Here is a 27,344-nt window from a genome sequence, read left to right as displayed (position 1 = left end):
TTCAAAGCCTGCATAGCCCTGCCTGCCTCCCCATCCTATTCCGTATTAATGAACACATGTGCTTGGGGGATTAACAGATGATTTTTTTATCTAATAAAGAAGATGGATCATTTCTGGAGTACATTTTTAGAATCCATTCTAACAGGAAATAGATTCACAGATTATGACATTCTTAGAATCATGAGGGTCCTGTCTTTGCTAGTACACCCCATCAGTTAGCCTTCTAAAAGGGTGACAAGTGGATTTCTCCACACTCTGCTGAAACCCCCAACATCCGGATGAGATGGGAAAATCAGCCCTGCTGGAATTCAAGGGCAGTGAAGACACACGGCTCTTCACTTGCAGGTGAGTCCCCTCAAAGACTTAACTAGATTCTTAAGCAGAAAACGGTAAAAGTTATTATCGAACATTTACAAATTTCAGATGGGGACAGAGAAAGGACGCAGATAAGGTGCACCGGGCACTTCCTGTAATTACCTTTACTCCTTACACCTGTGTTGTTCCCTAGGCATTTTTTTACAACCATAAGCTTATTCCCAAAACTCTCTGACCCGCTGAGCCTTCCGCTATTAATGATTTCCTAACTGGGGACCTCACAACGGCATTCTTCGCCACGGGATTTCTCACTCGGCCTGCACTGCCAAGGGGCTGCTCTTCACGGGTCATGCCAATTTCGGTTACGCCGGAGGTTGTGTGCCTGTGAACACGCATCCTGCGTGGAAGCTGCAAGGTTCCAGCCCTCGGGAGGGGAGAAGCTACCGAACACACTCTCCATCCCCAATTAAGGCTTTGATTACCTGAAGCGGAAAGCATGAAGGCATTCCTGTTCATGAGACCTTGGCCATCTTTCGCTCGCACCCTGCACCCTGCACCCCGGGGCGCTGGGGGCGGGGCGGGGCGGGGCGGGGGTGCAGGGGCGAGGGGGTGCGGCCGGGACACTCACTCACCGAAGGTCGTGCCGGCCTCGGGCCTGCTCACCGAGGACACGATGACGAAGCCGAAGCCCTCGTTCTCGCCGCGCCGGATCTCCACGTCGTAGGGCTGCACAGGCCGCGCTCACCACGCCGCTGCCGCCGCCGCCGCCGCTGCCGATGCCGCTGGTGCTGCCGCTGCCAGAGCTCACCGTGTTCAGCGAGTTCTGGCTGCCCTGCGGGGTGCGCTTCTCCTCCGTCAGCGACGCCGGCTGGTTGCTGCTGTGATGGGAGGAGGCCGGCGACGGCACCTCGTTCTCCGCTTTGGGGGCTGCGTGTGAGCGCAAGGGAGAGAGGGGGAGGGGGCGGGGGGAGGGGAGGAGAGGGGGAAGGGGGAGGAGGGGGAAGGGAGAGGGGGAGGGGGAAGGGGGGAGGAGAGAAGAGGGAGGGGGAGGAGGAGAGGGAAGAGGGAGGGAAAGGGCGGAGGAGAGGGAAGAGGGAGGAGGGGGAAGGGGGAGGGGGAGGAGAGAAGAGGGAGGGGGAGGAGGAGAGGGAAGAGGGAGGGAAAGGGGGGAGGAGAGGGAAGAGGGAGGGAAAGGGCGGAGGAGAGGGAAGAGGGAGGAGGGGGAAGGGGGGAGGGGAGGAGAGAAGAGGGAGGGGGAGGAGGAGAGGGAAGAGGGAGGGAAAGGGTGGAGGAGAGGGAAGAGGGAGGAGGGGGAAGGGGGGAGGCGGGAAGGAGAGAGAAGGGGGAGGGGACGGAGGAGAGGGAAGAGGGAGGGAAAGGGAGGAGGAGAGGGAAGAGGAGGAAGGGGGAGGAGCGGGAGGGGGAGAGAGGAGCGGGAGGGGAGAGGAAGGGAGGAGGTAAGAGGGAGGGGAGGGAGAGGAGGGGAGAGGGAGGGGAGGGAGAGGAGGGGAGAGGGAGGGGAAGGGGAAGGAGGGGGAGGAGGAAAGGGAGAGGAAGAGAAGGAGGGGTGGGGGAAGGGAGGAGGGGGAGGGGAGGGAGCAAGAGGGAGGGGAGGGGAGGAGGGGAGGAGGGGAGGTGGAAAGGGAGGAGGACGAGGAAGAGAGGGGGCAGGGGGTAGAGGAGGGGGAGGGAGGCGCAGAGAGGGGGAGACGGAGGGGCACACAGGGAAGGGGAGGGGAGAGGGAGGAGAGAGGGAGGAGAGAGAGAGGCCCGGCTGAGCCAGCCCCTGCTCCGCCCACAGGCCCCCCAGTGTGCAGGGGGACAGCGACGAGGAGGGAGCCCCAGCTCCTTCTCCCGGGCAGCAGCTGGGGACAGGAGCCCGGGTGCAAACCCCGCAAGAGCACAGCAGCAGCCTGACTGTCAGCACCGGCTCTCGGGCTCATCGTGGCTGCCAGAGGCGCCCACTCGGAACTAGATCCCGGGGCATGGCCCACAGGACCGCGAGGAGCAGGGCAGGTGTGGCTGCACGGTGAGGACCCCCACCTCCACTAAGGAGCCTCTGGCGCAGGTTCACCTTCTCCTCACCCTCCAGGTCACCCTTCTGCTCAGCTCTCCAAACCGCTTTGCTTTCCGCTTTTCTATCAGGCAGAGAGGGCTGTGCATGTGGACTTTACCGTTCAAATCACCATATTGTGGGATTCTTGACAACACCCGGCAGAGGTATACTTAGTTTCTCTTCCTACCTTCCAGATGTCGTTGTCTACTCTGATCACACTCCTGGGTACATTAGCCTTCCTCAGAATGCCAGTTTTACTGCCTCATCAGGTGACATAAAGCACACCAAAATAGCCAAAATAATAAGCAGGAATGACCCACATTTGACGCTACAAACAAAATGTGTGTTCAAGTTTTGGGTTAAGATACTTACTCTTGAAGCTTCTCCCTTCATATACTTTTTTATTGTGGTAAAATATATGTAACATAAAATTGACCATCTTAACCATTTTTAAGTTTATAGCTCAGTGGCATTAAGCACAGTGACAGTGCTGTGCAACCATCACCACCATCCATCTTCAGAACTTTTTCATCTTCCAAAATTGAAGCTCTGTACCCATTAAACACTAATGAACCATTATGCCCTCCCCAACCGCTGGCAACCACCATTCAGCTTCCTGTTTCTATGAATTTGACTACTCTCGGTCTGTTATATAAGCGGATTCATACAGTCTTTGTCCTTTTGTGAGTGGCTTACCGCACTTAGTCTAATGTCTCCTTATAGATTTAACATGCCTTTGACCCAAAGCTAAAAATCCCAAATATTTAATATTTAAAAAATAAATCTGAAACAAAAATGCCATTGCTCTATTATTGGGGGGGGGGGGTGTGTGTGTCAGTAACATCGAAACTTTTCATCCCATCTCAAAAGCCACTTCTAACAGACTGCTACAGACTGTGTGGAATATTCTGAGGCCATAAGTGAGCTCTATGGGTATAATCCATGACTGATTAATACCGTTTTCCATGGTTTCAGTACGGTAGGACTCTCCTATTGGAATCTGATATCTTAATTCTATACTTAATTATATGCCACTTAAATGAGTTATACAATTTTTTTTTTTAACAAGGGGCCTGTTTATTTTATTTGGTAAGTATCTGTTTTACTAACATTAAAGTTCTGAAGAAATGATAATATTTCATGTCATATTTCTTCAGTAATTCAAGTGATACAACAATCTGCTTTTTCTGCACTCTTTCTTGACTATTTCGAGGCGGGGGCTGGAGACACACAGTAAACCACCAATGTGGGTGCTTTCAAGACGGTGGGTGAATGGGAAGGAGATACTTACACAATGAGCTGTCTCAAAATGGCAGATCCTGATACAAAAGTAAACCATGATTCACAAAAATGGCAAGGAAGGAATGCCAAAATTGGAAGGCAGTTGGAAGAAGGAGGGAATTTCTGAGGGTTCCACGGAGAAGGTTTTATTTGAGTTGAGCTGGAAAGGGTTTGTATGTTTTGATAACTCAAGTACTTTAAAGCTTGTAGACAGGAGGAACGAGTCAAGGATGGCCTAGAACTGGCCAGTTCTACCACCTTCTTACAGGGGAAACAAATTCTGGCTTATTACATATGAAAGGCAACAAAAGAATAAGGTATCACTGACTTTTTTATGAGCTTATTTGGTGGCACAAAACTGATTGTTGTAACTTGAAGCAACAGTTTTCCTGTCTTTTATAATGACCTCTTTTGTTGAGAATTAACATCAGATGAAGAAGGTGGCTAAGTTCTGGTTGGCAGAGAGAGAAGGAGAGGTAGGGGTATATTCAACTGGTCCTCTTCTAGAAGATTTTGCTGAGCGTGTCTGAATGGCACATTAAAGTACTTTTGAATGACAGTAGTTTTGCTGGATTTAAGAGAAGCAAACCATCTGGAAATTCTGAGCTTAATCACATTTGCAAAGATTTGCTAAAATAGATGCTTGAGGAGGCAGACACAGGAAGGGGGCCCTTTCTGTACATAAAGTGACAATGAACTGTCTAAAGGAATAAATGAAAAACATACCTGCAAACACCACTTTACGCCGCACTGTGAGGTTGACGTGGCCTTGCTTGGCAGCTTGTTGCATAAGCTGGACCACCAGCTGGTGTGATTTTCCAATTACTGGTGTCCCATCCACACAGATTAATTCATCCCCAGACCTCAGGCGGCCGTCCGTATCAGCAGCACCCAGCGGTACGATGTGACCGATATAAATCTGTTGAGTAATTGGATGATGGATGAAACGTTGACCTTTTGGTTTACTATTATACTGATGGCCTTCACATTTCTGAGAACAATTCAATTCATTCATTCATGCCTGTATCCATGCCATAAACATTTATTGAGCACCCATTATGTACCAGGCCATTTTGACAGTTCTACAATTCTTAATTGATGGAAAAGTAATGATTTCTTTTTTTTTCTCTTAAGTTTGTTTTTTTTTAGTAATCTTTACACCCAATGTAGGGCTCTAACTCAATACCCCAAGATCAACAGTTGCATGCTCTTTGGACTGACCCAGTGAGGCGTCCCAAAAGTAACCACCTCTTGTTTGGTTCCTTCGGCTTCATCTGGAGTCTGGTGAGGACTCACTCTTTTTCTCCTTTGCAGAAATAAATCACTTTACTCCTTTGTTTGCAAATCTTTTCTCCTTCTCTGTTTACCTCAGAACCCTCCTTCAGGAAACTCTGGAAATTATAATAGTAATACTACTTTTCTTTAAAGGTACAGCATTCTGCCTTGCATTAGGGAATGCAAATAAATACTGAATCAAGTAAAGTCTGGTTTGACATTCCATTTCTGTACTTTTAGCACGTGCATGCAGAGCAGTCTTTATATGTAATGTCTTGTTACATTTGCCATTTATTAAACCTGAGCAAAAATATTTGTGCTCTCCTTGCCTTCTCACTAGATGATAATGCTGTAACTACCTTTACGTAGTTTATAATTTATAAAGAGCTTTGACAAAGGAGTGATTAAGCATGTGGACTCTGAAATCGGACCCATTCCAGTCCTTCCACTTATGAATGCTATGATCTTGGGCAAGTGGATTAACCCTTTTAAGTCTTTATTTGATCTTTTGAAACACAGGAATAAATTCCTGGATTTGATGGAGAAGTGAGAAAATGTAGGTTAAAAGCCACTAGCATCAGGTCTGGCACTTAGGAAGTGCTCAATAGATAACAGTTATTTTTATTATGAGGAAATTAACAGTATTTATCTTTAGTTCTTTCTTCTCCTTTCAAAACATTCCTGCAGTGTTATACTAAGTTTGTTCTAAAGATGAGGGAACTGAGGACCAGGGAGGTTAAAGGTCTCCTGACTATTGTTCAGGTTTCTTCTTCTACTTTGGTCAAGACAGTGGTCCTACCTCTTCTGATCTTTCATGTCTTGTCAAGTGCTCTATATGCACTAGCTACTGATGCACAAAGACCACTCCCTGCTGGCCAATTTAACAAATTTGGCCAGAAGGATCTGGCCCTCATTTTATTAGTTGATGCCTATTATTTTGCTTTTTGTTTTTCATTTCCTTTGATGGAGAGTTCCAGATGCTTTTTATGCACATGAATACAACCTTTAAAGAAAGGCACTAGTTGGGATCCCTGGGTGGCGCAGCGGTTTGGCGCCTGCCTTTGGCCCAGGGCGCGATCCTGGAGACCCGGGATCGAATCCCACATCGGGCTCCCGGTGCATGGAGCCTGCTTCTCCCTCTGTCTGTGTCTCTGCCTCTCTCTCTCTCTCTCTGTGACTATCATAAATAAATAAAAATTAAAAAAAAAAAAAAAAAAAAAAAAGAAAGGCACTAGTCTCTTCTTCTTCAAGACAAAAAGAGCTCCCCAGAACTCAATGAATAACCCACACTATTTGAGATGAAACAGTCTGAGTTGCACCTAGCTGGACTCAAATCTTGGCGATTCGCTACTGCTGCCAATTTGCTTTGACATTGTAGAAAACAGCCTTGGGGGAAGAGGTAGACAAGAGACTCACAGGTTCTCCTGGTTCATTTCCACCCAGAATCCTAAATCCAAATCCAGTCTCTTTTCTCCAGAGGAAGATGTCCTGTTCTTGGCAGTCTGGAACTGCAGAGAAACAAAGAAGGAAGAGTAAGGTGATTTCTCTCAGAAAAGGAATTAAGGTGAACACATAGGAACAATCCTGATGGTGCCTGAGCAGATGACAGCTTTCCACCATGGAAAGAAGCAGAATTATCTGGATGGATGACAAAACAGAGGACGCAAGGTGGAAACAAACAGTGGGACCGGTCATTGAGCCCTAGGTTTCTTCAAAGAACTAATCACTGTTTGATAACTCCTAATCAGGCCCAAGCCATTATCCTGGACTAAACCAGAAGTCAGTGTTGACCACTGTCCTTGGTAATGTTGCCAGAGAAATTAAGGAAATTAAAACCATTGTGTGTCAGACTATAAAGTGGGTGCCCACCTCTGAGGAAAGAGCTGATGCTGAGTCACAGTGACCGTGGAAACAGAAGCTCACTCTGAGAAATTAGAAGCCCTGATCCCTGGTCAGTCATCTGATGTTATACCAAGTAGAGTATGAAAGAAAATAGCTTGACTTACAAGAGTTTTCAGTTTTTTAAAAAACGGCACTTTGTTCTCCCTTAATCAAGATCAGCAACCTAATAATTTGATTTTGTTAGATCATTTTTTGCCAAAAGTTACTCTTGATCATCCCAATATTTCCTAATATTAAAAACTTTTACAAAGTTTATTGTGGGGGATCCCTGGGTGGCGCAGCGGTTTGGCGCCTGCCTTTGGCCCAGGGCGCGATCCTGGAGACCCGGGATCGAATCCCACATCGGGCTCCCGGTGCATGGAGCCTGCTTCTCCCTCTGCCTGTGTCTCTGCCTCTCTCTCTCTCTCCGTGACTATCATAAATAAATAAAAAATTAAAAAAAAAAAAAAAAAACAAAGTTTATTGTGATCTCAATGGCATTACCAAAAAGGAGCCAGCCTTCCATATTCTCAACATGAATGGTGATCTGATCTATAAAAATGTTCAACATCAATTTTCCATATTTTCTTATTTTATTCCTGGAATGACTGCTTTGCTCCAAAATTTGCCTATAATATCTTAAAATTGTAAGTATTAACTTATTATCCAATCACTTAATATTGTACTCTTAAAACTCAGTAATGGTCCATGCTTTAAAATAAAAATCTCATTTATTAAAAGAAAAGTAATTTCTGTAAGACAGTGCTCACTGTACCTGAAACTGTTCTAGGTACCACTCTGTTACTTAGTTAATAAAAATTTTATTTCTATTTAATTCTTCTTTGTTTTAATGTATACAAGTATGTTTTATGGTCTTTAAAATGACACATCTTTTATTTAAAGGAAAAAATGTTTTAGTGGCAGTGAATCCTAAAGGAGATTCTCAAATACTGTTCTACATCCTTTCTAGTTTATTTAATTAGTTGGGCTCCGGATTGAAGGAGTGTGTAGGCCTGAGAGCTTAATTCACATCTTCTTCAATTTTGTATAGTGGGGTCGGGAAGAAGAAGGCGGCTGTTTAGGTTTCAAATTGGCAAGAGTGACTCACCCACTACCTTCAAATGTACAGTGTATGAATAATATACCGAGAGACAAGAAACTAAATGAACAGGTAAGTACAAGTGAGAGAAGTTTGAATCCAATATTTTTGCCTGAGCTATCTTAATGCCGCGAGCTTTAAATGCTGCTTTATGCTCAATGCTTTTTTATTATAATTGCGGAGGCTAAGCTGCAAGACTCCATGGAACAAGCAGTTAGCTACATCATAGGACTCCCATAAACACAATTTGAGAATGATATTTTCTTGAGCACGCTAAGGTAACAATATTTTCTTTCTTTTCGAGTAGCTGCTAAAGGGTATTTGCTCTAATAGCCTCACTGAAACAACAAATTAAATCAAGTTGGGTCTCTGTCTTGAGTTCACTCAAGCAGGAAGATTATTTCCAAAATAGACCACGGGTGCTTTCCGGCCGGCTCTGGGTTCCTGGCAGAGTCTGCCTTAAGTTTGCTGAGCCCTTTGCAAACAAGAGAAGGATCTCAGCAGAGACATCCAGCCTATACCCATTTTTCTCAGCATCATTTAACACAAGAACACGTGCCCTTTCTACAGTGACACCAAATGTAGCAAGTTTCTGCCTTCGTTCGCTCATTTAGGTGTCAGCTGTCATGGTACGGGCGGTTGTGGCCAAGACTTAGGCTTATCATACAGTTTAGTCCATAGGAAAAAAGCGTTTGTGTCTCTCTGAAAATCGATGGGAAAATTTATTTTAAATAAATGGCAAATTTATTTAAAGAGCTTCCTGTTGAAAAGGAAGGTGCCCAAGGACACTGAGGGTGTGGAAGATGCCAATGATGAGCTAGGAAAACACGGACACAAATATGATACACCAACCCAAACATGTTACAAAGAAAGTCTTTTGGCACTTTGACTTTGGCATTTTAACCATTATCTTTCCACCAAACAAATTCCATGTACTCAAAAATGTAACTTGGATGATAAGTCAATAGTGAACCGTGTTACAGAATTATAGAATTTCTCTCTTGTGTTCTCTGCTGCCACTTCTTCCCAGGGGCCACTGAAGTTTCTAAACCAGTCCCCCCACCAAATGGTTTATTCTCTTCTTTATTTCAGGCAGATTTTACAAGAATTGAATTTTTTAGGAGGCAGCAGGGGAGAATTATCTTTCTGATATTAATATCACTTATTTTTGGAGACTGAATCAAAATGAACTAAGAAAACTTTGTCCAGTTTCCTTCCTTTTTAAGCCTTTGCATGGGGGCAATGTCAGCAGTTACCTCCTTTGGTAATGCCAGCGATAATTCAATAAAACTGTCAAAAGACTTCCTTTGATAATTACAGAGAATGGAATCACCAGGTTTGCAGAAAAACCTCCTGGTGTCTCCATTACTACAGACACAAATGCCCAGACTTAGATAAAATGTGCCCATCACTTTTTATTTCATCCTGTCTTTGGTCTATGCTTGGTCAACAGGAGCGCCATAACACTCCTGTTCATGGCAGTTCTCTTTCTTCCCTCCCTTTTCTGACTTTCTCCCCAGCCCCCCCCCCCCCCCCAGGGACCAATGACAACATCAAACAGTATGAATAATAATGGAGGAATAAAAGTTTTCAGCGGATCCTTACTCTGACATTCTCCAAAACTCGTAGAATTGATCTCTCTTTCTCTCTCTCCCTTGCTCAATCCCGATGCAGGCGAAGGTGACATAGCTGGAATATTAATTTCACAATTTTGCAAACCTTAATGTATGTGCTTTCTCTTACTTCATTTTAATTTAGTTTTGATTGATAAGGAATGTGCAGTTAAGCTTTCACAGTAAAGGTCATGGCTGCTGTGGGTTTTAAAAGACTACAGTTTGATTCTAGCTTTTTTTTTCATGGTGCTTTTTTTGTCAAAAAGCTGGTATTTACAGTTGTTCCACTGAGAGTTCCATACAACTACCATTACCATCTTAGATTCTTCATATTTATACCCTAAAGTACACATTTTCGTATGACCTTGTTTTAATCATGTCATGAACTTTGGGTTTGTCTAAATTCTGATTTCCTTTTGAAAAAAAAAAAAAAAGTATACTTTTGTTACTGCCACACTATTTATTTCAAAATGTATCAGATTCCCAATAGAATTCATTCTTGTACTAAGAGCTGTTCAGGTGAATTCTTGGCAATTCAGTCCTTTTTTTCTTTTTTTTAAAGATAGGGAGAGGGAGAGTGGGGGGATGGGCAGAGGGAGAGGAAGAGAGAGAATCTCATGCAGGCTCTGAGACACTCTGCTCAGATCCTAATGCAGGACTCGATCTCATGACCCAGGCCAAAATCAAGAGTCAGATGCTTAACCAACTGAGCCATCCAAGCACCTCTGGAGTAGTCTTTTATTTAGAGACATAAATCATTAGATCTGGCCAAGATCTGAACAAAACACAAATAAGAACTGTCATATAACAGCTCTTAACATCTAGAAGCAACCAAGCTCCTTAAACTCACTATTATAAAGGATCCAATTGACAATTTCAAATGTGTGAGCATGTTTCTCCTGAATAGGACAGGTTTACAATGTTGGTACAACAGCTTTGACTTTTTTCTTTCCAAACTATTTTGTCAACAGGCACTGTTTCAACCGCATACTTTATTTAGACTTTTTGTAGTACACACTGGTGGATACTAGTTGGTCTCCCTGAACATTTACTAATAAGATCATATCAGGGTCATTTTTAAAGACATGTTAGCAAATTGATATGTTGCTAGAGAAAAGACAACACAGGCAACATGGCTTTTAAAGGTCTTCCATGCTTGCCTTTAATTATAAATTAAAGCCCTTCAAGGGAACTTATTAACACATCTGCAATTAAGATTGATTCATTTTGATACTGGTGTTTTGACAAATGGCCCTATCAAGAATATGGTATTTTGCCCAGCATTTGGACCATGTGAAGGAATCTGATCAGAGATTGTGTTTATCTTCACAATGCCCTTTAAAGTAAAATGAAATATAAGAAAAATGTTTTCAAAATAAAAAGAGGATAACATGGGTCCAATTAAGTATTATTCCTGACTTCAACTTCCTTGTTTCTCCTGGAGTATTTTGTTCATTTTTAATATGTCTTGGGGGAGGGGCAGGGAATCGCATCTAACAAGGCTACATGCTCTATTTCCCACCCACTCACCCTCTACCCTCCAACCACCCCACCCCAGGGCAAGATGAGATTAAAAACCACCTAAGGTAATGGGAGAAACGGACCTGGGATAAAGCAAAATACTGCTTAAGACAAGATTGATGTAGGTTTGTTTGCGGTACTGTGAAAAGAAAATCTGTGACAGAGACCAAATAATTACCACTGGAGGGAGGAGGGAACGTCTCATCATTATGCTCATTGAGTGATGAGAGAGAAATCCATGTGAATCTTAACATCAATTAGGTTGCTACGATCACTCAATTATGGAGCCTCCAATCACCAAAAAGAAATTGATTCTCATTTGTATTGTTAGACCCTGTTCCTTAGATGTTATAGAAAGTGAAGACAAAACTGGCCCCAGTCCACATATTTCAGTCTGATAGTCACTTGAACAATTTAGGTGCTTAAATAAGCATCTGGCTGTGTCGTAAGAGTACACATTTTACTTCTTTTCTTTCTGGCAAAAAGTTTTTGGAAAATTTGATTAAATACCAAATTCTTAAGGAATTTTGCTTCCATCAAGGCGCAAATGGTATTTGAGCTGGAGTCTCCTGTTAAATGGATGTGTTAGAATTGTCTGTCAATCTGATGCCCCACCAGCACTTCAGAACATGACTTACTTTATCACAAAAAGATTCACACATGGGAAAGTCATAAATGTATACTGTATTGAGAAAAGCAGGAGCTTGGTCAATAAAGCAATATCTCAGCATCAATTGAAGTTGGGCCATTGATTGGAGAAGCCACACGGTTAGAGAGAAATGTGAAAAGAATGTGAAAATATACCTCTGTGGAAAGCATTTGTTCAATGAAACCACTACAATTAGTTAGAAGTCACAGTGAGAACAGACCCCATGTTCATACTTAGCAACTAATGCTTACGAGGGATGTTCTAAATGGAACTTCATCTCCTCTGACCTAGCCTCAGGCATACTCTAGGGGTCTTCTGAGACCGGGAACTAAATAAATTCCTTCTCAAATTATCTGGCTTTTGTGAGCATAGTCAACCCTTAGCCAAAAGAGCTTATTTAATTCCCCACACTGTTACAGTAAGGGGCAAGGATATTTCTCCCTGGAGGAGGAAAAGGATGGAGGGACTCCTGCGTGACTTCAAAAGTTTTATAATCATCATGACTCCAGACTTGCCTTGTGCCCCTTAAGTGCTGAATTTCACCCAGTAATGTGACCAGTTGTTTTCCTCAGGTAGGGATGCTGGCCTCACTCCCCTGTTTTGCTTGGGTCACAGAGCAGTTGTCCCAGCCAGCAAAGCAAAGGCTTCATAGTCAAGGCTGAGTGGGTGGGCAAGAGGCTGAAGCCAAGGGGGTTTTGGCTGAGAAACAACCACAGCTGTGGCTATAAAGAAAACTTGTGCTGGGGCTGGGGCTACCATAAGGAGGATGAGCAGAATGATTCTCTTCTTTCCTTCCAATATTCATCAGACCCTTCACCAGACTAGGCCTTCTCCCTCATTAAACATTCTCTCCAATCCCATGCCCCAAAGAGAAAATGAAGTGCATGTTCTTCCTCCAAAGTGGCTTCATCCTGACCAATCATACTCATGAGAAAATGTCAGCAATAGCAACTGCCAAAAAAGGGAGTTAGCCTGCATCCCCTAAGATGAAAGCACCTTGGGAGCTTTCATTGATAATGGTATAGGATAAACGATTATTATTTATCCTGAACAGTCCTTAGAATCATTTCATAACAAAAGGTAAGAAATAAAACATGAAGGCAATATCAGGTTTATAAGGGCCAAAAAATTAGGATGTATGCTATCACTAGTTCATATTTATCGAAATATTGAAGCCAAAGGAACACACTTAACCACAACATAAATAATTAAAGCACAAATCACTCACTGCTTTCTTTCTCTTTTTTCTTATTAAGGGGAATGTTTAAAAAGACAGATAACAGTAAAAAAAAAAAAAATTACCAGTAGTCTCAAAAACTAGGAGACCAACGAGAAAGCATTTAATTTCTTCTTATTGCTCCTACAATCTAAACCAATCATATTTATGTTCTATTGTACATCAGAGCTGTTTCACGAGAACATGCCACAATCTCTACACGGGGAGGAAGAATTAATGAGACAGCAGCTCTTATCTGCCACTTCTTTGAACTGAAGGGAAAAATAAATCCATTTTAATACAGACCCTTTATTTGACCACCATCCACATCTAGTCCACCCCAAACTGAACACATAATGGATCCTCCAGGAACATCCAGCAGATTCTATCACTATTCTGAGAAGCTTTCACCTCTCAACACTGTGTTTCACCTCTACCCCGTTTCATATACTGAAAGTCTATTTTCAAGAAGCCTCAAAAGACAGCTGGAGCCTTGGGCAGGGGTCTCGGGAAGATAGAAGCCAGGGTGCTACTCACGTCGGTTTTCATACATGCTCCTGGACTGGGCCCAGATTTTAAAAGGATCTGGTTTTTTCTGCCCAGAGCTGTCGGTTTGATCTGGAGCTGGGGCCTCTGCAGGTGGGTACTCGGGGAGCACCTGTGTGCTGTGGCTTGGGGAGGCCGTGTGCAGGCTCCGGTGGCTGGAAACGCTGTGCTGAGAACTATTCTGGCTGTCTTTTCTTTCCAGTGGTTGCTGAAAGCAAGCGAGTGAGAGAAGCAAGAAGAAAAGAATGTTATTGGTTCTCTGAGTGGGTGTTTCCATCAGCTTGTTTTTGTTCAGCATGTCTACGCACACATACATAAATACATCAACAACATTTTGGCTTCCATCTTTCTCCAGCTAATGCTGCATGCAGATAAATCCCCAGGTGATTGGCAGACAGAGACAGGGGCGGGCCAGATGGAAAGACATAATCACAAACCATATTGCTCTCTGGTCTGTAGCGGAAAACAAATCCAATTTTCATCATAGGTTCCCAGCTAAGACACCGGGTGCGTGTATTACAAGATGTATCAATTTAGCAACCTTATTTTTGTCACTGATATTGTTTTCAAAGGTCCTAGAGCAAGGGTGAAAGTGGGGAGACCTTAGAAGATTATTGTGATTATTTAGGTGAGAGAGGATGATGGCTTGGCCCAGGGTAATGTGGCAGAGATGGAGACAAGCGGTCAGATTCTGGACATATCCCTGAAGGTCGAGCCTTAACCAAGGGATTTGTTAACAGGTTGTGTGGAAGGTGTAAGAAAAAGGAATCAAGGATGGCTTCAAAGTGGGGGCTGCTGATCCAACTGGAAGACTGAAGTCACCTTCTATTGATACGACAGAGATAAAGGGGATGATTATTTGGGCCTTTGCAGTTGGAAGAGTTCAGTTCTGGGCTTATAAATTTGAGCTATTAGACATCCATCTGGAGATGTCCAATAAGTAACTGGGTACATTGAGTTTGAAGTTCAGGAAAGAGATACAACATGTATCAATCACTTCAACATCCTCATATTTTTTGGGCAAAATATGTTGAGGCAAAAAACCAGGGGTGATTTAAATGTAAAAGGCTATCACATCCAAAAGAAGTATGATCAAGGCTGAAAATATTTCTGGGGAGTTCTCACTTTCTATCTTTCAGTAATAAAATGCCCAACTTTCACCTAAAGGTTTGTTTAGGTTCTTCTATACCATAAAGTTCTTCTATACCATAAAGAAAACGGATCAGACCTTTCAAAAAATCATGCCTAGCATTCTATGTGCACTGGTACTTATAAGCATATAAGTAATTATCATATGAAGAGCTTCCATAATTCTTGGCTAATCAATTTTACAGGCATTGCACTTCACCTCTTGATCTCCCGACACTGCTGTTGCTTAAAAACCAAGATCAAACTTTATATATGGGTTGACCTCAAGAGGTCAGCCTTGTTAGATTTGCAACCCGTCCAAAGTCCAAGCAATATTCAAAGGGAAAGAGTTTCATTAAATTTCAGTAGAATAAGCAGATTCCTGTCCTTAAAATCTGCTCAGCAAAAGACCCTTCCTATTTTATGAAACAGTCTTTGTTTGGATGTTGATCGAATGGAAAGCAAAATCTAGCGGGAGGAAAATACCTGGTGGGATATGAAATAACTTCAGTTCTTATTTTCTTGAATAGAAGATGGTGGTAAATCCAGATGTTTAGTTTCCCCCATTCAAAATAAAACCTCTGGAATCCTGACTCTTACTTAATAGATGCTCTGTCCCTATACTTACCTGCTTAAGAGCATCATAAAAGGGACAAGAATTGCTCCATTCTCTATTACAGAATCTATATGCAATGCTATTTAAGTGGTTTATAAGATCTTTGACCCACAGCATTTCAGTCCCTTAAAGTTGTGGATAGCATCAAAATCTCTCCTTGGTCTTATAATCGGTCCTATCAGAATCATTCCTTGCTGTCTCTCCAGAATGTATGTATCCTTCATCTTTCACTCCCCATCTCCACGGAAATTTTCAAGGTCCCTTTCATTTAAATCTCAGGCTCCTTGACTCCCTCCTCTTCCAATCTTTGCTTTGAAGAAGTGTCTGAAGAGAGCCCAAGGAGGACAAAAGCTTCATTTACGCTTGACTATTACAGATTTGAATATAGATTTTGGCAAGGTTTCAAAGTTGAGGAATATCGGGGATGTACTTACTGAAGGCAAGTAGACTGCTTAAAATTGTATTTGGTGTGATGGCAGGAGAAATTTGAGGCCCATATTCTAAACTAGCAAAGAGGTCTTGGTAAAACTATGAGAGGTTTAGTTCACTCAGATGCAAGGGGACAATATACTCTGGTGTTGATGCCAGGAACACACACTGAGGTTTGGGCAGGGACAACCACCATCCCTCATGTCACCACTGTTCCCTTTGCAGGATGAAGTGCTCATTTCAGACCAGGATGGGTCAGAATTCCAAAGGCTTGGAATAGAACCTGGTCCTGCCAACTTTCAACAGTCCTCTCCAACAGCAAACTTGGCTCTGGGGGCCAGCTATCCAACTTCTGCCCCAAGAAGCTCAATAGCTGCCTTCTTGCTTCCCCTGGAGTCATGCTCAGGACTTTACGAGTCAAAAAATGTTAATGACAGATACATTTCCCGCTCTCTTTTGCATGTGGGTGGAAATTTGTGTTTCTCTTCACTGTGGTCTTTACAAGGGTCTTGATTATAAATAAGCACGCGCAGCACCAGCCCATTTTTGGTGTGCACACACACTAGCATAGAAAGAAAAAAAATGGGATTCAGGGTGCCTTTCTAACCCCCTTACACTTCCCTGTATTGCCTACTTCTTATAACATAAAGATAATGCTTGTTATAATCAAGACAGAATTTAAAGCCCTCTCTGTTTTGAAATAAACCTTAGTAATAAGGAATATTCATGGAGACTTACTTTCTATTTTTTACATTTTTTTAAAGATTTTATTTTTAAGTGGTCTCTACACCCAATGTGGGGCTTGAACTCACAACCCCGAGACCAAGAGTTGCATGCTCCACTGGCTGAGCCAGCCAGGTGCCCTTCTTTTTCACATTTTGGTCCTGTTTTGTTTTTGTTCTCCTCTCAGGAAAGGAGGAAAAAGGTATTTTAAGTATGAAAGCAAATAATTCAACAGATTAAGGACCTCTGAGTTCACTCAGAGAATTGTATCCCTCCATTCGAATACCCACATTGGTTCTTCAAGATGAGTAGCAAATGCCAGATTGTGGGATTGGTCCACAGACACTATATTCATGGCACAGTTAGTATCGACCTCTGCAGCTTCAGGCTCCTTCGTGTTGAGACCACCCTTCATGAAACCTCACTGGGACCCAGAGTGTGCTGCACAGCAGGGTTATCTATGCAGGTAATGTCATACTCTTCTTTCCCGGGGTTACCCTGTCGTCCCCGGAAACCTAGCTATAACCTGTGCCACTCACCCCCTCTTCCTGAATTGGAGAATAGCTTCTCTCTGGCAACCTTGCTCCACTGACAGAATCTGATAACGGGCTAGACTTTCCTCCTGCAGAGAATGCACATGTGCTTTTACATACAAGTCCATAAATGCATATGCACAGATTCTGTTGTCACCTCATGGCTTCCCAAGACTCTTCGATGGTTGTCCCACTGTAACAAATCTCTGACATGGAGGACCTGGGAATCTTGGGTTTAACGGAAAGGAATGGCGTGGCCATTACCAGGGTGTGCAAATGAAGTCTACCAGAAATGGCTTGGGCCACTTTTCAAATTTTAACACCCTTTCTCACCTCCCAATAAATGAATCACTTTGGTCCAATTTAACACAAAATGACAGAATGTGCAATGAGTCTGTAAAACTGTCTCTGAAACTGTATTTCTGCAGCCCATTTAAATGCCATCTAAACTTTGTTCCTAAATTTGGAAAATAAAAGTAAAGCAGCATCCTGAGAATATGCTCGAAAAACGATGCCGCCACTAAAACTGTCACTAAATGACATATTCTAACCCACACTAATGGGCTAATGCACAATAATCTGGAAGCCATTTGGATTTTCCCCTGATAAGATTTAACCTCACTTTGTTTCTTCTCAAGTTCAATTATGAAAAGTACTCATTTTGAAGATGCATTCTATTTTTAATATCTTGTACTCTAAGTTTTTTGAAGCTATGCGCTGTGTCTGTGCAAAAGTTCAAAATGCCTTTCAATTTCTGTGAGAATACTAATTAGCTATGATGTTACAGCCCAGAACTGTCCAGGAGAAAAGTCATGCTTATGTACCTCTCAAATTAAAGTCAATTTGTCCCCTTTCCTGGATTACCTCTCAGGGAAGATCTGGGGCATGGGGCATGACGACAAATTCAATTCTCAACTAGTTATAGCACAGGATCAGATTTGCATCTTTCTCCTCATTTTTCTAGGTGAGAAACTGGCCCAAAGAAAAGTATCTGTAGTTAAAGATACATTTTCAAGTCTGTTATTCTATGCATACCAGTACCGTGTGTAAGCACATAGCACACAAATGATAGAACATCCAGACAAGGCTCCCTTAAGCAACTACCCACATTGCATTTACTCACTCATCCAATAAATACATACTGATCATTTCCTATGAGCCAGATTATCAGGGATACAATGTATAAGAAAGAAAGATGATACTTAAACTTAGAGAATTTATACTTGCGTATTTAGGGGTGTGTGGGTGATGGATATTAATCAAATAATCATAACAGTTTGATAACAACATATTGCAATGTCCTTTAGATAGGTGGTAGGGAGAGGCTTCTAGAAGAACAGGCCATTAATGGAAGCAGCGTGTGCTAAGTCTTCAAGCAAAAATGAGTTTGGAGTGTCTGAAGAACACAGAGAAAGAAGGTAGTGTGACACAGCAAGGGAGTAGAGTGGTGTGAGATGAGCTCAGAGATCAGATACTACAAGGGCTTTATGAGCTACTTTAAGGAGTCTGGGACTCATTCTTCATTCAGAGGAGAAGAAATTCACTAATGAATTCAAAGCAGAGATATGCTTGGAGCCAAGTGGCTTCCAGAAAGTTTGGTCTGATTATTGAGAGGTGAAGAGATTAGTGTGGACAGTAGTTAAAGCAGAGAGCCAGTCAGGAGGCTACTGCACAGTCTATGTGGACCTGAGGTGGTTTACACTAGGGAAGAGCTGTGGTGAAGGGAAGGGACGAGAGAAAGCAAAGACATTTGGGTTCAGATTCAACAGGCATTGCTGAATGACTGAGTGGAGGGCAGGGAAGAGGAGGAGGAGGGGGAGGACCTCTTGGAAACATGGATACCCACCTCCCAGCTCTCCAGCTCGAGCGACTAGTTGGAAAGATGTGCCACATATTGAGATGGGTATTTCCAATGCTAGCTCTTATCACTATTTTGATCTTTTTGAAGGGAGATTTTTATTTTTATGTATCAAGGGGTGCCTGGGTGGCTCAGTGGCTGAGTGTCATGATTGGCTCGTGATTCTGGGGTCCTGGGATCGAGTCCTGCATTAGGCTTTTGGGAGGTAGCCTGTTTCTCTCCCTGCCTATGTCTCTGCTTCTGTGTATCTTTCATGAATAAATAAAATCTTTAAAAAATAAACAGATAAATATCAAATCAGTTGACCAGTAAGAAAGAAATGGGCTCAATTTTCAAAACTTCATTAAAGTCCTTGGCCACACAGTAGCCATAAACTCATGTCATAAGACCTTTTGATTTAAACTGCACTAATTTCCCAGCATGAAAGATTTCTTAACTATTGACAGGCCAAGGAAATTGGGAAAATGCAATGGTTTTTATAAATGGAAATGGGGGAAAAGAAGTCAACTCATTGGTATTTCACAGAATGATTTCAAAATGAAGGTACTTATAAAGTGAGCTGAAAATATTTGCTCGGAAGAGCAAATGAATACAGACAGCACTTAGGAGCTTAAATGATGAAAAGAATTCATGTGGCTTAAAAATGACAAATCGATCCATTTTAAAGCAAAATTATTTACAGTTCACTTATCTGCCAAGACTGAAGGCCACTGCAGTGATTTACATGGACAACAGGAAAAACTCCAAGTGCTGATGAGATATTAGGCCAATGTCATTAAAGGTTGTGCAAAAATCAGAGACTCAACTCCAAACCAAAGCAGAGGACAGTCCTTGTCTCTTTTATCATTTATAGGTGTTAGGTCAAATAATCTCTTCTAAAAGAGATGAGAGGATTTAATGGAGAAGAAAAGGAAGGCATCGGCTGGATATGAAAATTAATGTGGGTTCACACGGAATGTTTTAAAAAAATCTAATACAAAAGCAAAGTCTATTTTCTAGATTCCAAGGGATTGAGGGTATGAGTCGCTGTGAGAAGTTGAGGAGCAATAAGATATACCTAAGCAATTCTAATCCTCCTTCCCTCTACTACTCCCTGCTTCTCCTCAGAGCCTGCAGGAGCTCTGATGAATTGTACTATTGCCAGGTTGTGGACAAAGGGCTCTGAGGTGCTAAGACAACCACAAGAGTCTGAGAAAACAGAATACATAAAACTGGGTGATTCAGGCTGGGGCCACTTGCTGGGCACATTACCAGAGAGATCTCTCTCACACATCTCTTTTAACAACTGGTTGTCAGCAATGTCCTTAGGATCCCTCCCAGCGGAAGGGAACCGAGGACAATGTAACAGAAACCTGTCCCTTTCAGCTTGCTGCACTGGTAAAGAGAACAGGCTTCCTTGGTTTTTCCAATATTTGGTGTGAGTTTTTTTAGTTAACTGGGAAAATTTTGTCTCCTTTATGAATATGGTATGCTTTCTTTGATCTAACAATAAGAGCAAAGTAGATATGGTTTCCTACATTGCTCAGGCTGCTGGGGAACTTGGAACAATTCCATGGCTCCATCATGGCAACCTTATGTCTTTCCTATGGCTTTGTAGGACTACATAATTTATGTTGTTGTAATTAAGAGCTGAATGATTTTCATTATGTTTGTCCTTGGTTCTACATTATCTTTCTGCTTTTTATTTTTATTTTTTTAAGTAGGCTCCATGCCCAGCATGGAGCCCAACGTGGGGCTTGAACTCACAACCCTGAGGTCAAGACCTGACCTGAGATCAAGAGTCAGATGCTTAACTGACTGAGCCACCCAAGTGCCCCAATCTTTCTGCTTTTTGAACTTTTGAAGCTTTCAGACTTTATGCCCTACAAAGAGGATCCATATACATCTGCCTGTTTATATGGCTATTGTTTCTTTCTCTTCAGCTGCATGAAGGCAGGAATGTTTTGTTTTCTATCCTGCTGTATACTGGCACTGGATCCGGCATATAAAAGATACTCAATAAATACATGTCATTGATATAAGTGGGCAAATTTTTTTCACAATTTGAGATGATAAGTCCTTGTTTTGACAGAAGCAATCAAAACATCATTTGTTTGTAAGCTCCACGAAGAAAGGCACCAACCAACTTATTTATCACAGTATTTCCAGTGCCTCACACCAAGCCTGACACTAGATTTTTGATACTAATTGCTAAATAAATGGATGGATGGATGGATGGATGGTTGGGTAGATGAAGGAAGGGAGTAAGGGAGGTAACAGTTTGGAAATGAACTAGTGAGAAAACAAAAGTGAATACAGACTTAAAATTTGGGGTTTGATGTATGTTTAGATTTTTAAATTCTTTTTTAAAATTTATTATTATTATTAGTAATCTCTACACCCAACATGGGGCTTGAACTCACAACCCCAGCATCAGAAGTTGCACTCTCTACTAACTGAGCCTTCCAGGTGCCCCTAGAGTTTTTAAATTCTCATTTACAAAATTCTCGTGTGTGATTCAGAACTAGAGTCTCAGTTAAGTAAGTTTCCGTCAGGATGATTAAACTGGGCCTCAGAATCCGTTTCCAAGTGAGGTCTAAAACCTGACAGCAAATATGCTTATTTTTGTCTCTGCTATTTGGCAGAAAAATTCCTAATGTTATGGCTGTCCAGGTATTAAATTAATAGCATTTTATTAAGATACTGCCATTGTTCCCAATGAGTACGGAACCCATAAAATCAACATTTAAACTAAATCTAGTAGGTGAAACTGCTTATTAAGAGTAAGCTATAGAGGCTGCCCAGGAGGGGAAATGAGATCAAAAAGTCCTTTTGTTCTAATAAAAACCCAGCTACTTAATTATTGAAAACACTAAAAAGAAAAAAAAAAAAAAGTATGAGGGCAAAAGAAAGCTGTCAGTCACACGAGCAAGCCAACAATGTCAGGAGCCTCTCAAAGAAGAGAAGAAACATGGTCCCAGGTTAAGACAGCAAATTCACAGAGCGAATGGTCAATCTCAACATATCACAACCCAGGCATGATCTGCATGCATTCATTACGTAGCCTGCACAACGGACCCTATCTGCCATTATGTGACTGGCTTTCTGGAACCATGACATCCAGCGTCCCCGTGGATTCCCCCCACCCCAGCCCCACCATAGAAATCCCATCCTCAGCTGTCTTTCTGGCAGGACATCATCAAAATTCAAACTGGGGAAGGGAACCAGCTTTCAACCCACCTGTACGGAGCTCCCATGGATCACAGATGTTAGCAATGCTCTACTGGCAACAGCAGACCTTGGCTGAGAGTTCCCAAATTTTGTACAGCAGCTGCCAGAGTGTGCCAGCAATGCTGTGAAACCCATCATCCCTGTCCTGGCACAGAAATCAGGGAGAGATGAGCCCCAGGCTGGGGGCTTGTTCTTTTCTAACCCGGCAACAGACCAGTCTCTTAGCTTGTGGTAATTAAGAGCCAGCAGACTGTGGGCAAAGCAGTTAAGAACGCTTTTTTCCTAGGAATGCAGACGGAGTAATTGGCTTGCCGCTTGCTAATGACACAGCTTCTACAAAAATAAACTGTCATAGGGAATTCTCTTAACTGACTTGGTGAATACAGGCTCTATACCTGTTTGATATCCTTGGAGCTCAGCAGTGAATCCCAAAACACTTTGGTGAAGAAAAGATCCAAATGAAATCCACAAAAATCCTTCTGCAAAGTAAGTTTAAAGGGGATGCAAAACAACAAAAAAAAAGAACACCTTGCTACTTGAGGTCATGCTCCCTGTGAAAAACCGCTCTATCTCCCTCAGTCTGCTCCTTGTTAAGACTCCATTCCTGTGTGGTGTGTAAAATCAGTCCGCGCATCACACAGCAAGCATGCTTGAGGGTGCAGAAGAAAAAAATGCTGGCTAACTGAAGCTCATGTGACACATCTTCCAGATTGGCTTCTATTTTTCTGAAGGCTGAACAGGTTTCTGACTATGACCCAGGGAGGAGGACACACATGTGCCATGTGCGTATGTGCATGCACACACACACACACACACACACACACACACGCACGCACTCGCGCACGATGGCATCTCTGGTTCTGATGTGGACACCTACCAGCACTTTTCAGCTTAAACATGAACACAAACTGACAAGGGAAGCAGCCCTGAAGTCACATGCTCCAGTCGCCACAGCACTGTGCCACTGGAATCACATCAATTATTGCAGGTTTTTCTCTTTGGACAACTTAGGAGTGGCGCTTAAGAATGCAGGCAGCTCCCTCTCTCATCTCCTTAATAAACTTCTGCCTCTCGCCGCCAGGCTTGGAGACAGGTGGAAAAGAATCCAGCTGCAGCCCCTGTGAGCTGCAAAGTTTGAAAGGTTCTCCTTTCCTGGATGGCGGCAAGCTGTAGATTTTTCCCTCCCCCAAATATTCTAAGCCACGTGGAAGTACCCCTCTTTATCCCAATGATAATGAATTGGGAAGCTTCTTTCTCCCGGATCAATTTCACAGGCATTGTAGTTCCAGATCTTGAGTTTTTAAGTAGCATTTTAATTTGTTGTCAGTGCCCTGGGAGCAGAAGCTCACACCACCAAGCAAAACACCATAGCCTCTAAGCTATTAGCTAACATGTCAACTAGGTAATGCATCTTCAGGGAAACCAGATTACAAAGGACAGCAAAACATTGATTTTTTTTTTTTTTTAAAGAATCCTATACCTGCAGCATAATGCTGCTAAAGCTAGCAAAACAACAAAGGACATTTCGACAGCAAGGAAATGTCTTATTCTCAGTGCTGGGGCAGTGAACATTGTTCCATGTGAGCATGGATATATATACAGGGCAAAGCAATTCTTCTTTAAACCTGCAGGCTTTTTAATTTTGTAAATAATTCATCATCCAATGCATAAGAAAGCTCAGGGAAAGAATCTCCCCAAGTGAATGGATGGAAACACCAGTTAAGAGCAACCCTACTTAGGAAGCAGGTGGAGCTTCCCCCCCCCCACCCCAAGGAAACAATAGCATTTGTATCAAGTTAAAACACCTAAGAAACTCCTCCATTTAATGAGAGTTGTCATGCATTTATACAGAGAAGATTCCAAACATGCATTCTTTAACCTGGCTCCTGCAGCCTGCCCACAAATCACTAGACAGTTAAAGATAAACCCAATACCTTCTCTATCAAACAGACCCCCAGAACTTAATAAAATGAGCCCAAGCTACTGTTTCCCCCACTGACTCTAAAACACATTTCATGAAGTCAAGCCAGACAGCGTCTCTTTCTACCACCAGGACGCCCCCCGCCCCCCCCCCCCAAACAAGAACCAAGTAACTGATAAGTCCTTACCGACTTTGGGCTCTTCTTGGGAACTGGCAACCCTGGAAAAAATGCAACAAGGAGGGAAGAGGGGAAGAAATCATTAGCATATAAATGTTACCTTTTTCCTTAAAGAACAATCCCCAGGTGTTTCATGGCAACCTAGCCATCTGCAGAGTTATGTCAGATTTCTCCCCAGCATCGGAGTTACCAGGCTGTTCATATCGAATCAAAGCAGAGGGAGGAGGAGAGCGAGAGGCAGGAGATCTATCTGCATTAGCTATGCTGGCTTGTACTGCAGCAGCCTGGAGGCTGGGAAAAGAAATTCACAGACCTCAGCGGCCTGGGAAATTGAACACTTGGACAGAATCTCAAATGCTCTTCTGGATTAAGAGAGACTTAACTTACAATTAAGTCCAGGATATTTCCTTTCCACACGATCCACTTGTCAATTGAAGCGGACCAATCAGGACAGAGGAAGGGGTGTATATTTAGTTGCAGAGGAGTACATGGTTAAAATTAAATTTTTCTTTCCTTTTTTTTTTTTTTTGGTCGTTTCTTTCCCTTTTTTCCCCCCTCTGCTTTTCAGGAGAGGAAATGCCTTCTTTATTTGGATGAGCTGAACACCAAAAAAAAAAAAAAAAAGACGGATGCTCTTTTGCCAGCAGGGAACACAATTTGAACTTGGTGTAGGACCCCTTCCAGATCATGGGCACACCTCTCCGTGCATGTCAATCACCCAAGCACACTCCTATTTAGCTTGCTGGAAAGGAAGCTAGCTGGGGTCAGATCTTTAAGGGGAAAGCAGATTGGTGGAGAGTGAATGAGAAATTTCATGGAGCTGAGTGAAGATGAGAAAGGCAGAGGAGAGAAAGGTATTCACTGATCCTAGCTGGCTCTTCCAGAACCCTCTCCTTCGTGGGAGGGTGAAAGCTGGAAGGGGCTGGTGATTGCCTCACACTTCTCGAAAAGTCAGCAGCGATTAGGGGCAGACGTATGGGAAATCTGCCAACAGGGGAGTGCAGCAAAAGAGGGCTAGAAAGGAAAATAAAAGCACATAATGGTGTTTCAAAGGTAATCATTTCTGCAAGCTGCCCTCTCATTCTTTATTTATTTCTTATTTTTGGTTTGAGCAAGGGTTAGAATGCAAGATGTAGATTCCATCTGCGCTGGGTACAAAAGATATACTTGGGATCGGATGATTTTGCGCCGGCAACTTCAACCTTTTTTAGAAAACGATCCCTATGTAGTGTGATGATTTCAATGCTTTGGGAAGTGACTTGTCAAACCATGAGCTGTGCTAAGTTCAGCACAAGTGAACATGAGGCAACGGAAGTGGATGAGTAGGAGGAAGCCACCAGAGGAGCACTGCTAGTGTGCCCACTGCAAGTGAGGCATGACTTGTCATGGATTCCTCGTCCCCAAAGACCCTGGAGACACATTCTGGCAAGGCACATCACATCACCACAACGGGGTCACCATGGTCTGGCCAAGTGGCTCTCGGACTTCTGAGCACATCCGGAGAACATGAAGAACTGTTATAAAGCCAGAATCCCAGGCCTGACCCTGAGAGGGGCCCAGGAATCTGCAGTATGATAAAATCTTCTGGGAGATTCTGACACAGGAGGTCTGAGGACCACATTTAAGGAGACTATGATGCAGTAGAAAGAATATGACTCTTTCAGGTCAGATGAACTCAGGTAGCCTTCAGTGGGTTGCTTCAGTGCCTCAGTTTATGAAATGGAGATAATCAGACTTACTTCACAGGATTAGGACAATTAAATAGACAACACATTCTGGAAGCCTCATACCCAGCACAGAGTGGACCCCTCAAATGTCAGTCATTTCACCTTACTTTGTGAATTTACACCATTCAGAAAGGCAGTGGTTATGGTCACCTTCCTCTAACTAGGGAAAGTCACTTGCCTAACACGGTAACATATAGAAAACACTGCAGGGGACATATTTTACCTATAGGTGAGAATAACTGTGTTGAACAATTTAGTTGTGTCATTATTCTTTAAAAATTATTAGGTGCTTTTGTGTATTCATTAATGTGATTCCCTTAGGGAATTTTATTAAGTTATATCAGCTTTGGTCACTGTATGCACTTCAAAATTGTTTAATACTACATCTTTGAATTCAAAGGTTTTCCTAATTCAGACTGACCTTCTTAACTAACTAAAGGAAATACCGTTTCACTGTAGTTACCTTTTACCAGACTTGACCTCACTTCACCCAGCGACCCTCTATAAAAATGTGTCAAGAATCCCCAATTAGGTAGGAAGAGTCCAAGAAAATGGCTTTGATCTGTATTCTGCTTATCACTTTTGAAACTGAGCATCTTAGGGGCACCTGGATGGCACAGTTGGTTTTTTGTCCGACTCTTAATTTTGGCTCAGGTCATGATCTCAGGGTTGTGAGATCAAGCCCCACATCAGAGTCGGTGCTCAGCGCGGAGTCCACATGGGATTCTCTCTTCCTCTCCCTCTGCTCCTCCCCACCTCCCTCTCTCTCTGTCTCTCTCAAATGAATACATAAATCTTTAAAAAAAACCTCAAAAACCTTGACCATCTTAAATTCCCTCTTAAGATTTCATGTACAAAATAAAGGGTACTTTTCTTTCTCTATCATAGAGAAACACTTGCCCATTGAAAGGTGCAGGTACAAGGATGCTCACTGCAGTATTGTTGGTAGAAAGGAGACCTGGAAAGGACCAGAGGTTCTAAATAAACTGTGGAATAGCCAACCTATAAGGCAGTCTGCAGAGATTAAAAGGAACGAGCTCTATGTGTAACATGTATGGTCTCCAAAACACAAGGGTGAATGCAAGCAGCAGGTTGCAGAACAGCAGGGACAGGACGAGACAGGTGTTAAATACAAACACACGCACTGGGTCCACTCTCCATGACTGTCCACACCAAATGGATAACTGGGCTGTTTCTGGTAGACAAGGAGCGGCAGGGATTGGAGAGATGAGTTTAAGCAGACATGGTCTTAATCTAGAATTCTTTACCAAGAACATATATTCATATCTTTCTGAGGTAATGAAATATTTATCTAAAAATAAACATTAATTAACGACTCTTCCACTAATTGTACAAAACCAGCCAGTCGACAGCATACTGGGATCACAGTTATAGTCTGCTTCTTCTGAGGAGGTAGTTCATACAACATTCCAAAAGATCCCAGCTCAATCGACAGCACAAGTATTTCACAAAAAAAGAAATTTAATTTAGAGAGATATTTGTTTCTCTTTGCTATCTTCTTTTTAAAAAGCCACCTCTTTTACAAGAACCAAAACTGGCCACAAATTA

At 42.7% G+C, this 27,344-nt stretch overlaps 1 protein-coding gene and 1 long non-coding RNA gene across 2 annotated transcripts in view; one reads left to right on the top strand and one right to left on the bottom strand.

The window, feature by feature from the left end:
• Positions 1-27,344, bottom strand: part of MAGI1 (membrane associated guanylate kinase, WW and PDZ domain containing 1) — a 637,460-nt gene that overhangs the window by 18,612 nt on the left and 591,504 nt on the right. The window contains 7 exon segments of the mRNA XM_038565915.1: positions 948-1,047; positions 1,049-1,242; positions 4,379-4,571; positions 6,344-6,435; positions 9,513-9,596; positions 13,444-13,660; positions 24,058-24,089. Of these exon segments, the coding sequence (XP_038421843.1) occupies positions 948-1,047; positions 1,049-1,242; positions 4,379-4,571; positions 6,344-6,435; positions 9,513-9,596; positions 13,444-13,660; positions 24,058-24,089 (912 nt within the window).
• Positions 520-7,080, top strand: LOC119877315. Its single transcript, XR_005374785.1, has 4 exons — positions 520-1,248; positions 2,117-2,344; positions 4,787-4,936; positions 6,371-7,080. It is a non-coding gene; the product is annotated as an uncharacterized LOC119877315 (long non-coding RNA).

This window comes from Canis lupus, chromosome 20 (genome assembly GCF_011100685.1).
Source record: "Canis lupus familiaris isolate Mischka breed German Shepherd chromosome 20, alternate assembly UU_Cfam_GSD_1.0, whole genome shotgun sequence".
Lineage (NCBI taxonomy): Eukaryota > Metazoa > Chordata > Mammalia > Carnivora > Canidae > Canis > Canis lupus.
Note: the sequence above shows the minus strand (reverse complement) of the source record. Positions and strands in the feature narration are given on the sequence as shown.